The sequence below is a fragment of the Cryptomeria japonica genome, chromosome 1 (genome assembly GCF_030272615.1).
Source record: "Cryptomeria japonica chromosome 1, Sugi_1.0, whole genome shotgun sequence".
NCBI lineage: Eukaryota > Viridiplantae > Streptophyta > Pinopsida > Cupressales > Cupressaceae > Cryptomeria > Cryptomeria japonica.
In genome coordinates this window covers 57830223-57844392 of record NC_081405.1, presented here as the reverse complement: position 1 = coordinate 57844392, position 14170 = coordinate 57830223, and the positions used below count along the sequence as shown (strand labels likewise).

Below are 14170 nucleotides of genomic sequence, written 5' to 3'. Positions count from 1 at the left end.
GCATATACTCAAATCTGAAAAAAAAAAATCAGAATTAAGGGTGTTCATGTTGGGTTCACCAAAATGTAAAGTGGAAAATTCGGGACTTAGCAAATTCACCATATGAAAGGGGGAAATCACTAAGTCGATTTTTTACTTGGGGGACTTTACATTCAAAAGAGGGGGATGAATCTACTAGATCCAATCCTAAAATGATGCAAGGATTGAATGCCAAGTAGATTGATTGAACCTCTTTTGTAAGTTGAATAGATAAAGTGCTGGAAATGAAGATGAAATAGGCAAAAACAATGAGCTACAAATTTGAGATTTTGTCGTGCACTTGGATCTGAGAAGTTTGAGATGATTCGAAGCTTCTCTATGAAATCTGCCAAAAGTTGCAGGGACCGTGTGTCCAGACCAAATCGCCCCCAGCTTGGTCCTCTGAACTTTCCGCGCATCAAAAAGGGTTTTTCCATCTTTGCAAATAAAGCGTAATTCCATAAGTATAGCTGCACACCTGCTTCCTGCACACAAAAAGAAGGGGTTGGGAATAGGGGTTTGCCTAAGTTAAACTCCGGTTTGGAATCAACCTTGAAAGAAATAATGCAAATGCTTGAAATGAATGATGGAAAGGTATACCTTTAGATCTACAATAGATGATGATGATGATGCTTTGCTTCTTAGATGTAATCACATATGTTGTATGAAATGGCATGAACATGACAAAATCCTAACACACACATGCTTGCAAATGAATGATGTAATGTTGCTCCAATGGATAGATGAAGAATATGCAACCTTGAGGAATGCTTGATGATGAATGCTTGAATGTAGTCTCCTTGCCTTCTCCACTTTGTCATGCTATCTACTCAAATAAGAGAGGAAACTTCCTTATATACTTGCTTGTCATCAATTGTTTAATTTTTCGACATAGGCCGACATGGGGAAGTAATTTCTTGCTCATATTTGAGATAGGGCCTGGGGGCCAGAATAGGTCTTGATTAGGGATGACCAGGGCATGACACCCTGGTCCTACCCTAATTTAGGCCAGGGACAAGTGGTTATGAAGGTTGTAAGATAGAAAAATAAAGTTTAGTTGCACATAAGAGGCATAAAGGGGTCCTAATCAAGCATGGGGATGAGACCGGTAAGGTGAGGGCCCAAAATGTGGTCAAAATTGCAAGGGGTGCAATTTTAGGATGCTATAGGGTTTTCCATGTAAATTTGGTGTTCATGTGTTTATTGTGCTTTCATGATTTATTATTGTAGTAATTATATAGTTGTAGTTGAAGTTTTAAAGACCAGAAATTAAGTATTTTGAGATCTAGATTGATTTACTCCCCTTCTCAATCCTGTGGTGTTTTCAACATGCATGTCATCCATCATCTTTAGATATTTGCAATGGGCATTGAGATAAAACAATTTAAAAATCTACATTAAAGTTAATGAACATGTAATGATATAAAAAGCCACATGACAAGTACCTAGGTGAAATCTTGGAGATATTTGTTGGTGAGTGCATCTTCTTGAAATAGCTTGGCACCCACACTTTTACCAATATGTGAGATTTGGATCAAGCTATGGACATTCATCAAAGCGTAATACATAGAAGAGTTTTATCAAACGTCGTTGGTGAAATATGGACATCATTTAGTTCATGTGCTTTGTGCATGCATCCTCATTTTGCATCGATGCATACCACATTAATTGCAATTATAACATCTGAAAAACTCACTTTCGTTTATCCTTTCATAGATGCCCATATCATATTTGAGAGCTCTCATTTTGGCAAAGGCAAGTGAAATGCAATGAAAAAATATAGAAAGGAGAAACATCATATGCATATCTTACAACCTCCGCATAACATTGAGAAATGTTGTTTTAGTCTATCGCTATATATACATCCAAATGCAAACCTAATGTAAAAAAAAAGATGCATCAAATGCCACAACCAAGAAATAAACATTTTGGCAAACCACTTTCTTCACAGCCATCATATTAATCAGATTTTAGTAACACGTTGTAGGAGCACCTCTCAAAATAGGGAATTGAAATTCAGTGCATGCTTGTACAAAATAGACAATACCATTGATCATTGCATATGTAGGCCAAAGCATATCTATAAAAAAGATTCTTGCCTATAACAAAAAATCCCATTACATGCCATTACATCCACTATATTATGTTTCATCAAGACACTCAACAAAGATAAGTACTATAGAAAAAATATAATTTGATTACATCTTTGATAATATATCTCTACCTTGAACAAAACAAATGATGCATATGTACAAAAGAATAAAAGACTTGGAAGATCTAATAGTTTTACTATTAAAAACTACAATCATTTATAAGCAAATAAGATTACTGGAAGCATATTAGAGAGAAATGATTGTAAACAAGAACAATAAAGTAGCATTAAGCAAGTATTAAGTCAAATTCGATAACCTTTGCCAGCATACTTGCTATGCTAAAGTGGATGCATTGGAATAGGTTATGGATACCAATGAAAGCATAATAAAAATGCTCTAGTAGACATAATCCAAAAGGTGGAATTATTTAATAGAATGCCTTAGCCGAATGTTGAAAATGAGGAAATGTAGATAGGAGGGCACACACCCTGCTATTGGAAATGTGTCTTTATGCAAGATGCCATGAACACACAACCCTATTTTCTATGTGCCACCCATGCCATTTTAGCCAATATCCAAAATTAGTAATTGTCCAATCCAAAATGACGTCCTAGTAGATTTAAAAGAATAAACAAAATAAATTCATTTGAAACCATAAATTAGAATAGTCTTAAATCTCCTTTACACATTTTTCAAGACAAACAAATATAGATATGTTCCCACGAAACATTAGCTTATATATAGTACCAAAATTACCAATGTAAATTAATACTGATTTCATGAAAGCAAAACTTTGGTTTATATTTTGCAGCACAAAAAACAATGCAAACGAATATCAAATTACAACTGAAAACATTAGTCTCCGCTAATAGATAGGCATGACTAAAAATATCAGCGCCTACTTTTTTAGGGTCATAGATTCTTGTCATAGAAATTGTCCATAAGATTTTTTATTTTTTTTCTACTTATCTATCATCTCAATTTTTTAAATTTATATCAATTAATTTTTTTATTATTTCATAATTATTGTTAATTTAAATTAAATATATTAAATAATATAATTCCTATAAAATTTAGAACTTAAATTAAACTGCATTACAAAATTTATAAGACTATTAATTCTAAAATAATCCTTCATAATTTTTTTATGAAGCCCATCCATAGAACCCTAGCCAAACCCTGACGGTACAGCCATTTGGAAAGCATTTCCACATTTGTACACTCACCTTAATCTTAACTATCTCAACGTTAATCGACGAGGAAAGCCATTCAAAAATTAATCTTCAGTAGATTCGCAGGCTGGAAATTCTGAAGAGATCATTAATGGCGGCCTTGAATTTCAGATGCTGAATTGAGATTGAAATGCCGAAGCACCAATTTCGATCACGGTTTGTCCTCTTAAGGTATGTAGCTTCACCATTTATATCTTAAATTCAGAGTATTCACAAATTCATCATTATATTTGGCGGCGGGAATGGCGAAATTTTTATCAGCTGGACAAAAATGGCTTATACACACTTCATCCCAGATCCCAGTTCGAAGCAACAACAGTGAAGCCATGAAAAAACTATGCAAAATTCTCACATATTCCCCTCAATCCGACATCGAGAAAAACCTACGCAGGTCTAAAGTAAAACTTTCGCCAAATTTAGTGGAAAATGTACTAGAGAAATTTGGAAATGCAGGAATGGTGGCCTACAAGTTCTTCGATTGGGCTGGCAGACAGGAGGGTTACACGCACAGCCTGGAGGCATATCATTCCATGATTAATTCACTGGGTAAAATAAGACAATATGGGCTAATGTGGACGCTGGTCAAGCTTATGAAGAGCAAGGGGATTTTAACGAAGGAAACGTTTTGTATTATTATACGGAGGTATACCAGGGTAAAGAAGCTTGACGAAGCAGTTTATGCTTTTCACCTCATGGACAAATTTGGGGTGACGCCAGATTCGGAGGCTTTTAACAGTCTTCTCAGTGCTCTGTGCAAGTGTAAGAATGTGAGAAAGGCTCAGGAGCTTTTTGACTACATGAAGGCGAGATTTGTGCCGGATTTAAAGACTTATAGTATACTGTTGGAAGGGTGGGGCAAAGAACCCAATTTGCCTAGAGCTAGGGATCTTTTTAGGGAAATGAGGGAAAAAGGCTGTGAACCTGATGTAGTGGCTTATTCTATACTTATGAATGCTCTTTGCAAGGGGGGTAAAATGGAGGAGGCTGTTGGGCTGTTGGATACGATGAGGAATAGCGGTTGCAAACCAAACCCTCATATCTACAGTATTTTGATTCATAATCATGGTGCTGAGAAGCGTGTCGATGAAGCTTTGGCTATCTTTAGTGAGATGAAAAGGAATGAGTCTGCCCCTGAAACACCTACTTACAACGCATTAATTGGTGCCTTTTGCAATGTTGGTAAATTGGGTGAGGCTTACAAGGTTTTGGATGAGATGGAACAGGAAGGAGTTTGTCCGAATGCTAGGACCTATAATGTTATTTTGCATTACCTCATACAGCAGGAGAACACAGAGGAGGCTTACCAGCTCTTTCGCAGGATGGTGAAGAGGGGAGACTGCGATCCAGATACGGATACGTATAATATAATGTTAAAGATGTTCTTTGGGCAGGATAAGGTAGACATGGCTTTGAAGGTGTGGAAGTTTATGGGCCGAAAGCAGGTGTGTCCCAGTATGCATACATTCGCCTTGTTTATAAATGGGCTGTGTGATCATGGCAATATAAATGATGCTTGCTCTTATTTTGATGAGATGATGGGGAAGGGGATATGTCCTTCAATGTCAACCTATAGGAGATTAAGGATTGGACTTTTGAAAGCAGGCAGAGAGGATATACTTGAAGATCTTTCGGAAAAGATGAAAGAGCTTACTGAGGGTCCTCCTGAAGATTAAACGAAATGAAAAAATAATTTTGAACATCTCCCAGATATCTTTCAAGAGCTCTGTAACCACAAAATTATTTATACAATTCGACCCTTACTGTTTACAGATTATCTTGTTTAACTTCTGAGTAATCTAAAATCATATTTTAAGGTTCTGAGAGCATCCTCAATGTAACTACCTCACTTAATGAAAGGCAAACTAAGCAGATTGTGTAAACTGTTCTTATCACTTTGCTTAATTAGGCATTGCATGCGTTTCAGTCTTGACATCTCAGTGATTATGTAGCACAATGAGATGATTATGTACAGCTATCACAATGAAACGAATTTCTTCTGGAAAGCTTAATTCAAGGGAATTACTTGGAGAATTTCTTTTACCCTACAATTTGAATTATGTTGTTGAAAGATGCATGCCTGACAGGTCTTCTCTGGTTTTTTTCTTGAATGGATTATTTATTTCATTCAAGGGGTTACCTTAACTCTTCCATACAGTGGCAAAACAGGATTTATTCACAATGTTGAATCTGTAAGTTCCATTCGATCTGACCACGTAGTGTTCTTCTACAGATGAATGACATTTTGTCATTTTATAACTCCTCTCTGTAATTTTAAGGAAATAGAGCATTGTGATTTGTCTTGCAATATCTAAGGTAGAACCCATATCAATTTGTATTTGATTATTCGAGTTTTTGAACACATCGCCGATCATTGCTAACTGAAGTGTTTATTAGGTGTGTTCCATTCATAGACAAATTATCAAACGATATATTATATCTGTTTGAGAACTATGAATTTTAGATGACCTACCTTGTGCATGATCTAAATTATCACTTATCTGTGCACTCTATGAATCTATAACATTAAGTACTGAGATCAAAATTAATTTCATCATTCCTTGTCCTCTCAAGGCTGAGTTGTAAGACATAAAATTGACGACTAGTCTAGAGTTGCCAAGGTTGACATGTGTGCATCAGTTTTTTCTTTGTTCTTCCATATGATTTTGTGTTGGTATTGGCTATTTTGTTTTGAACCAAATTGACCTTTTCATGATGGTCTTTTGTCCTCCATGAGATTTGGGATAAAGCAAATGCTGTGTGATTTTCACTTAAAGTCGTCAGCTCCTAAATCTAGTTTTAGGGCATTACCAAAGCAGTGAAACCTTGTCAGGATTCACAGCTATGAGATTTCAGTCTGAGCTTTAGCTGTAAAAGGCTGTTCATTCAGACATTTTTTGGGAATGACACTACCTGCAGTATAAAGTGGTGGGGCTAACTTACGAATGTCATTGTAGAAACTTCTAGCTTTATAGGAGCAGAACTTGAGAGTTGATTCCGGAGGGCGGTAAATGTAAGCAAAGATCCACGGCAAGGTTGAAACTTGAAAGTTTTTTATGTGGCTTGTCATTGTTTCTTCTCTACAGCTTGCAAAACAAGAATATCAATTTGTTGCAGATAAGTTTCCTTTAAGTGTTTTTCAAAGAAGAATCTGTCATAGAGGATTGGACTACCTTCAAATAATTTTCTCTATGTCTCTCCAGTCACATTAAGGGTCTACCAAGCATACTATAATTATACAATTGACAACTCAACTTGGTGAAGTCATATACTGGAACCCTATGCTGTACCTGCTGACATATAATTAACCGTTGCCAAACTCAATTGTTTCTTCATACAACATTCTTCTTGGCAACACACTTCTATACTTTGGTGTAAATCCCTGTTCAACTCTCAAAGATAATGCTACAACAAGAAATCCAGCTAAGAAATCGCACAATGATGGGTTGCCCCACTATAAGCATGTAATTGGCAATGCACTGTTGTCATTTCCCAGCAGAAGGAAGAAACTTTAAGTCATAACCTCATCTACCTGGAATGCATGTTTAATTTCTTATTATTATTCTTTATTGAAAGGCAAGGTCAATGGTAACAGGCCAACTTTTGGCTCTTGACATGCATAGCTATGCGGGTTTGGTTAGATTCAGTTACTTTTCTACCACAAAATGTCAAAGTAGATGGCCTGCAAATAACCTTCAAAATTATAGTGAAGGGATTGTAGGAATCTGTCATTACACGCTTTATGCTTCAAGTTGGCATTGTTTTAGATAGGAGGCTATACGATACTTCCATTAATGCTGTTGGAGTTGTTTGCTTTCCAGAGTTTAATATTTTAAAAGCCCCAGATATGTTCCTATAGTTTAGGCTTTGTTGATGTAAACCTATATATATTTTTAGCAATCAAATAGAACAGGTTTGAACCTACCGATTGTGTTCAAAATTGTTTGATCTGTCCCTTCGAAAATGCTACCGAAATGATTAATTGCAGATTGTGGAACTTAGGGTAGGCTAACATGTGCTTGGTCAACTATGGTTCTTTACATCTTTCCCTTGCATGGATGCTTGATGATTATTAGGATTTCTTTTGTCTATCCTGCTTTCTACTACAGTGGTTTATAACCTTCCAGCACTTGTTCAACATATTTGTTTTAATTCGAAAGACGATTAGTTTTCTCCACAATATTGGATTACATTTGTAGACAATCCATCTCAACATATTGTTCCAAGCTGTATAGATTAAAACCATACTGGAAGCTTAAAGCTTATTCTGTCAGATAAGTTTAAATTTGACCATGAATCTCAGCTGAGTGTCAACAGTTGAAAAACAACTAACTATATATTTTGAGCAGAATTATGCTTGGTCTTATGAATCTGTCAATAATTATTATTTTTCTGTTGTGGTGCATAAAATTACTCTCGATGAACACTATTTTGACTGATGGACCACTCAATTGCATCATTACTCTGTTCCATCAATCAAGGGCTACAAAATATGCGCAATGGGCAGTTGACAGAAAGACATTTTTTCCTATCACCTCAGTGTGATCTTCTTCATGCTTCTGACTAAATCCTTGTCTATTGCTGCCATCATCTCTTCAACTCATATCCTATCTCATCATTAATACCTTTGTTGGAAGACCATCGAGGGAACCTTTCCATCAGTCTTTGGTGCTAACTCCTGCATTGCCCTATTTTTTGTGTGCATCCTGATGCAAAATTGCACATAGAATTTGGAGAAGTGAATATTCATTAGTAGGTAACTAAACGTTCATCCAAAACTATCTCCCAGAATTTGCTGATTTCAAAGACAAAATTTGTAATTCTATGAATACTATCCAAACATCTGCAATTTGATCATGTGTAGAATTATTCCTATGGTTGGAATTACTAGTAGGAAAGAAAAAATCAACTTTAAACAAAATGAGAGAATTCAAATAGTGTTTGGGGCCACTAAATCTCTTATGTACTCCCCTTCAAGCATGCCCAAGGCCACAACTGGTGGAGTACAAGGTGGAACATTGAATTACCTTTGGAAACGGGTAGAGTACAAGGTGCCATTCCATCCCTTGCAGCCAATAATCCACATCTTAGGAATACAATTCAGAAAGCTAATCAATTTGATTAAGGGTACACATCTCCTATGTGGAGGTGTCTAGGACAATTGAGATTGAAAGAAAGTGTGATAAATAATTTAGCAGCGGTTTGAAATTTGTTTTGAGTGTAAGAGGTTGTGTCCTATTGAGTGATCGATGGTTAGACATGTGCCAAAGGCTATTGATCAATGTTATGAAGTCTTTGCCCGTAACACACAAAAGTATCAACTCTCTGGTGGTAATTGACACCATGGACCACAAGAAGATTTCTGAATATTTTTTCAAATTTGTAGAAGCGATAAAGAGAAAGCAGCTCCTAGGTTAGTGATTTGTGCCCATCAGTTGCAAAGTTCTGCTCTTTCCAAAATTCTTAAGGAAAGAACAGAGAATGGATCTTTCTAAGCAACATGTTTGGGTAAGAGCAATAAGACTTTGGAAGTGCAAATTATTTTTTTAACAGTTTAAGTACTTTTCATTGTTGATGCGGACAGCCATTGTCTTACAAGAGTATAGACATATTGAAGCCATTGAAAAACAATCATTAATATGAAGTCAACTAAACTGAGATATGATATACAATTGATTCAAGATGGGAAATGATGTTTTTTCATTTGAAGACACTTGTCATTTGGAGACTAAATTATTTTTATATATGGATAGGCTGACAACAAAGTCATGGACGGTTTATTAAGTATCAGGAGTTTTGAATCAGAATTGATGCCTGTAAGTAAATTAGGGATCAAACTCAAACTTGGATATACATATCACGAGAAGATATATTTTGAAAACTAGCAGCCAAATGTGGCATCCCATCTTGATGTTGATAGTTACAAATGGTTGAACTCTTATAGAGCAGATATTTGTGAATCACAACACTTTTTTTTTTCAGAATATAAAGTCAAGGAGCAAGTTCATCTTGTGGAAAGACTTGTAGTTGCTTTGATCACATTCAGTGTAAGAAAATGAACAAGTTGTTGTCTGGAAGGCCAGGATACCATATCAATGTTTAATTTGTGATTGAATATGAGCAAAGTGACATCGGGTTTATCCACTTCTTCACAACTCCAACCTAGATCAAAGACGGCATATGCAAATGATTCTAATTTTGTTTGTGATGAATTTCAGTGGTGTTAGTTACAATGATATTAAACCAACACAGTTTAGTCTCTTGATGATTTAGATTTCTTCTGATGTAACAAGTAGAGAACAATCCTGACAGGTTTGAGAACAAATCAAAATGCGTTGGCCTAGATTATGGGTCTTAGATAAAGAAAACATCTTTAAAATTGTGATTTGGAATGCTGTTAATTTAACTCATAGCTTATCTTTGTTTAATGTTTATATATTTTGACTTGTTATAAGGTTTCAAATCAATTTAATAATATTTATTTATTTTGACATTTTTTAATTAGCCGATAGTCTATTTTAGGTGGGGAAACTCCCACTGGAAAATTGTCTCACACCAGAGTTTTTACCGGACAATCTCACCCCTGAAAAAAAAAATTCCATCAAAAATCTCCGAGCAGTTAGAAACATTCCTTGCCTCACATCTGAAAACAAATTTCAGCGCATTCAATGTATTTAATATTTTCTTTTTGTTTTGTCCCTAAAAAGGGGGGTCTGTGAACTAATATTTGTTTGCTTGAATGCACACCAGAACTGAACAAGAAGAATGTGGCTAGACATTTATTTTGAGGGATATATACTTATATGGTAGCTTCTTTATCGTAATAAATTTTAATTTGATTGGCATTCAGTATAGGCATAAAATGACTGACAAGTGTAATGTGTAAATTCATTCTTAGCAGGTTGAAATGCCCTAGACCACTGTTTCGTAAAAGGGTTATTAACTTATTTGTGTTGCTGTAGGAATTTAATTTTTGTAATATTTAGTGCCATTTTGTGGCAAGTATTTGTCTTTTATAATTGTAACTAGCTGATATGCTATATTTATTTTGAATAGGTTGATACAACAATTGCAGGGAGATTTGCTTTTCTGTTTACTGTGAATAGTTTGAAACAACAACTGTGGGGAGATTAGTTTTGGCTTATCTCATTTCTAAAAATTCAGCTGTGGTAGGGTTTCGTAAAGTTTTCCTCCAACTCTGCCCATTGTTTTACCAGCATCATTGACAGCATTTGTGTAGAATCTTAGGTAAGTCACTTGGCATGGTTTCAGCGAGTTTAATGTTTTGGAATCTGTACGCTATCAGACCATTTTTTTTGTTTCTATTTTATTATCATTGCATCATTCATATGAGAAATTTTCATACTGGAAACGAAACAGAACTGAAACAAGATATCTTTCTTTTTTAACCCCTTTTATCTGGGTGGCAATAAATTTCTTTAGAAATGTGAGATCAGAAGGTGCTCTTGAATTGGGTACAGGGTTGAACCTTGGTAGATGCTTTCATGTGAAAAGGGCGGGATTCTTTGTCATTTCGTTGGCTGAATTTTCTGCCAAGATTGGTACTGAAACAAGGATTTGTTTTTGAGCCCTTTCATTTGGATAGATATGTTGTGAAAAAAGTGGGTTTTGTTATAGTGAGTGGTGGATTATTGAGCTTGAAAGACTTGAACCCAATATTTTTGGATCTGCTTTTCGTTTATTGTGGACAGATTGAAGCAGTAGTTTCTCATTCAAGGAATCCAGTAGATCAGTTTGGCAGATTGGACACAAAATAAAATTAAAAACCAGTATTGATCAAAAGCAATATGAATCCCAAATTATTTTGACTGGCCACACCATGATGAGCATTTCTTTTTGTCTAATCTTTAACATTTACGTATGTCAACATCCTGGATACACCATTTTTTTCAGTAACACTACTGCTGCATTTTAAACAAGCTAATGCTTATTTTTATCATGTTTGCGCCTCGTGAATCCAAAAGTTTGGTTCAGTATGCATAAAACATTTCAATTGATCAAATGTGCATTGAGATTGTGTGCCCATTTTGTTGTCCAAATTGGATCTAACACATCACAAATTAGTTTAATTTTAGTTTTGTTCAGTATCAAAGTTAGTAAATAGTAACGTGGAAATCTATTCTTAAAATTTGATGGTAAATTAATGATATTTTTGTATTGTACAATGATGTTTGATCTCAAAATTAATGTATGTATTTGAGTTTCAAAAGCCATCAATTATGTGTTTTTGCGATTGTTGCACACTACTGCTCTTTATTTAGCTTTAAACAAGGACGCAATGCAGAACAAGATAACAAAAACATTTCAAAGATGATAATTCAATGCCATGGATAGTTTTTCGAGTTATCTTAATGGTGTGATCTTTGGGGTTGATCAATAATATCAAACTTTATATAATTGATTTGTCATACATCAAGTGTTAAGTGAACGTTGGGATACAGTGACTCTAGAAGCTGCAGAGCTACAAGGATTCAAGCTTTTTTTTTAATGTGAAAATAAGGAAAAATGAAAGGACATGGAAATGACCTGCTTCATTGCCCACGAGTTTCATAATGGTAACCTCCAGAGTACCCATAAGTAGCATTAGAACACTGGGTATTTCTTAGAAGTCGTAATTTTATGAGAAAATACCCAGCTTCCAATTGCAAGGTTCTTTTCCCATACTACAGAGTAATGAGGGATATTGTCTATTCCTGCTTGCAGATGAACATCCAAGTCATAAGTTCCATAAAAGCTGCCTGTTAATTTGTTTCTGATTTGATTTATGACCAAGTATGCAGCCCTTACCAAAACAGGGGAAAGTTCTATTTGTTCTAATAGGGACCTCTCTTTTACCATCGTCTGGGCACAGTGTTGAATTGACATCAAAGTTCCCATTCTTCAACATGATCATCGAAAACTGCCATGGGTTTGATCACCTATCAACTTGGCACAAGGATCCTAGATATAGTTTCTTCTCTACTGCATACAGAGGATAGTTTAATAAGTGAAAAATGATGACTTATAGATTGATGAAATATAAATACATTCCTATAATAGAGTGGATATGGATGAACATATAGACAACCCACCATATAAAATTAAATACATTATTGTTAGGATAATGTGCATAAGATGTGTAAGAAGTTGCTGTAATGCAAGCTATTGTCTCTGAATTAAATGACAGAACAAGAGTTATAGGAATGCATAATATAATATCCAAATCATGCAAAGAATATCTTTTAAGCTTAATGTGGGTGAACTCATTGAAAAATGAATATTCAATTCATGGTAGTCTTTTACTCATTTGAACTCAACAATTTTGTTGTGGTTCTCTAATCGGTCTGTCATGCCATTGTTGGCTTTAAACAGTTATTATTCTATTTTTCATACTTCCAAACAACTTTGCTAAATAGAAAAAGTAGCCAGGTTTCACTCCAAGACTGAGGAGTGGTTGTGAACAACTTTTTCAAATATTGGGAGTAGCTTAGTGTGAATAACTTTTTCAAATATTGGGAGTAGCTCACTTTTTCTTCGCTGATAATTTAGGGATTCTTGACCTTTCAGTTTGCAAACAAAAAGTTAGTTCCCCAAGTTTACTGAATTTTGTTGTCCTTTATTTTTGTTTTTTTATTATTCTTCATGCTTACTTATTTATTTTTATTTTTTTTGAATAAAGGGGTAAATTTTTTTTTAATAATTAGAAACAAGAATTACATAAGAAAACCAAAGCCTCAAAGTTTCATAAGAGAACAACAAGCCCAACCAAAAATCAACCAACTTCATAACTATCCGTATCTTCAGCAAAGATCTTATGCAAGTCCTAATAGTAGTCCAGTGAAAGATGCTCCCAACCTTCAACTTTCCAATCACCACCATGTTCCGAGGCCCACTTAGCCAAACAATCAGCTGCTCTATTCCATTCACGAGGAATGTGGATGAAAGACACCTTCTCCATCATAGCATTAATTTGCAAAATTTGGTGAACAATTCCTGCTAGTTGTTAATTAATCCCACTCACCTTCTACTCAATCAACAAGTTAACAATAATCTGTGAATCCGATTTACAGATAACCTTACGCCACCCCAACTCAAATGCACACTCCATGGCATAGAAAATTGCTAATCCCTCCATAAAATTATTAGACTCCTACCCTTTATGCACCGAAAAGAAGAAAACCACATCCTCCATACGATCCCCACCAACACCACCAATCCCAATAGGACCCGAATTACCCCTAGAGGAGCCATCGGTGTTCATCTTGATGGATTCATCCTGAGGGGGCAACCATCTTCCCATCTTATGAACCTTCTTCATAGCACGTCTACCTCTCTTGACACAAGCTGAGACAAGAGACGTCTTCTGCAAACCCAACCTATTCACAATATCAACCTCTCCTCTATCCAGAGGAAAATTCACCTCACATTTAGCTTCCATCGTCTCCCAGATCATTCCAATGATTCTATTCCACACTTGCTGAACTAACAGTCAGACTTCCCTAAAGATCCTCCTATTCCTCTCTAGCCAGATCCGCCAAAGTATGAAAATGGGCCTAGTGTGCTAGACAGTCTGGAGAAAAGAGGACAAAATAGGAGGCCTGCCCAAACTGCTCCAAAACTCCACCAAATAATCCGCATGAACACAAGGGTGCTTCCACACCCCCCACCAGTAGTGCCAGATCAACAACAAGAAAGGGTATCTGATGAATAGGTGTAACCCCTTTCTTGAGAGTACTCCAAATTGTAGAGCCTTTTCCCGCAAGCAGATAGCTTAGGATTTCCTCCTTCGGGATCCTCTGCATATACTTGTAAGACAAAATCCTAGCCTAG

The 14170-nt window shown here is 35.7% G+C and overlaps 1 protein-coding gene across 2 annotated transcripts; it reads left to right on the top strand.

Annotated features, from left to right (window-relative positions):
- The first annotated feature begins 3270 nt into the window (after positions 1-3270).
- On the top strand, positions 3271-5275 carry LOC131063206 (pentatricopeptide repeat-containing protein At1g77360, mitochondrial). 2 transcript variants are annotated; one of them, XM_057996994.2, is made up of 2 exons: positions 3271-3514; positions 3640-5275. In XM_057996994.2, the coding sequence occupies exon 2, from the start codon at positions 3670-3672 to the stop codon at positions 5014-5016; it is 1347 nt and encodes a 448-aa protein (XP_057852977.1). In that variant the 5' UTR covers positions 3271-3514; positions 3640-3669; the 3' UTR covers positions 5017-5275. The 2 variants fall into 2 exon arrangements, with proteins under 2 accessions (XP_057852977.1, XP_057852976.1); XM_057996993.2 differs by having other exon boundaries at positions 3271-5275.
- Positions 5276-14170: the final 8895 nt, after the last annotated feature.

What these genes read in the sequence shown, in the direction of transcription:
- LOC131063206 (XM_057996993.2), top strand. Translation starts at nt 3,586, where the DNA reads ATGGCGAAATTTTTATCAGCTGGACAAAAATGGCTTATACACACTTCA.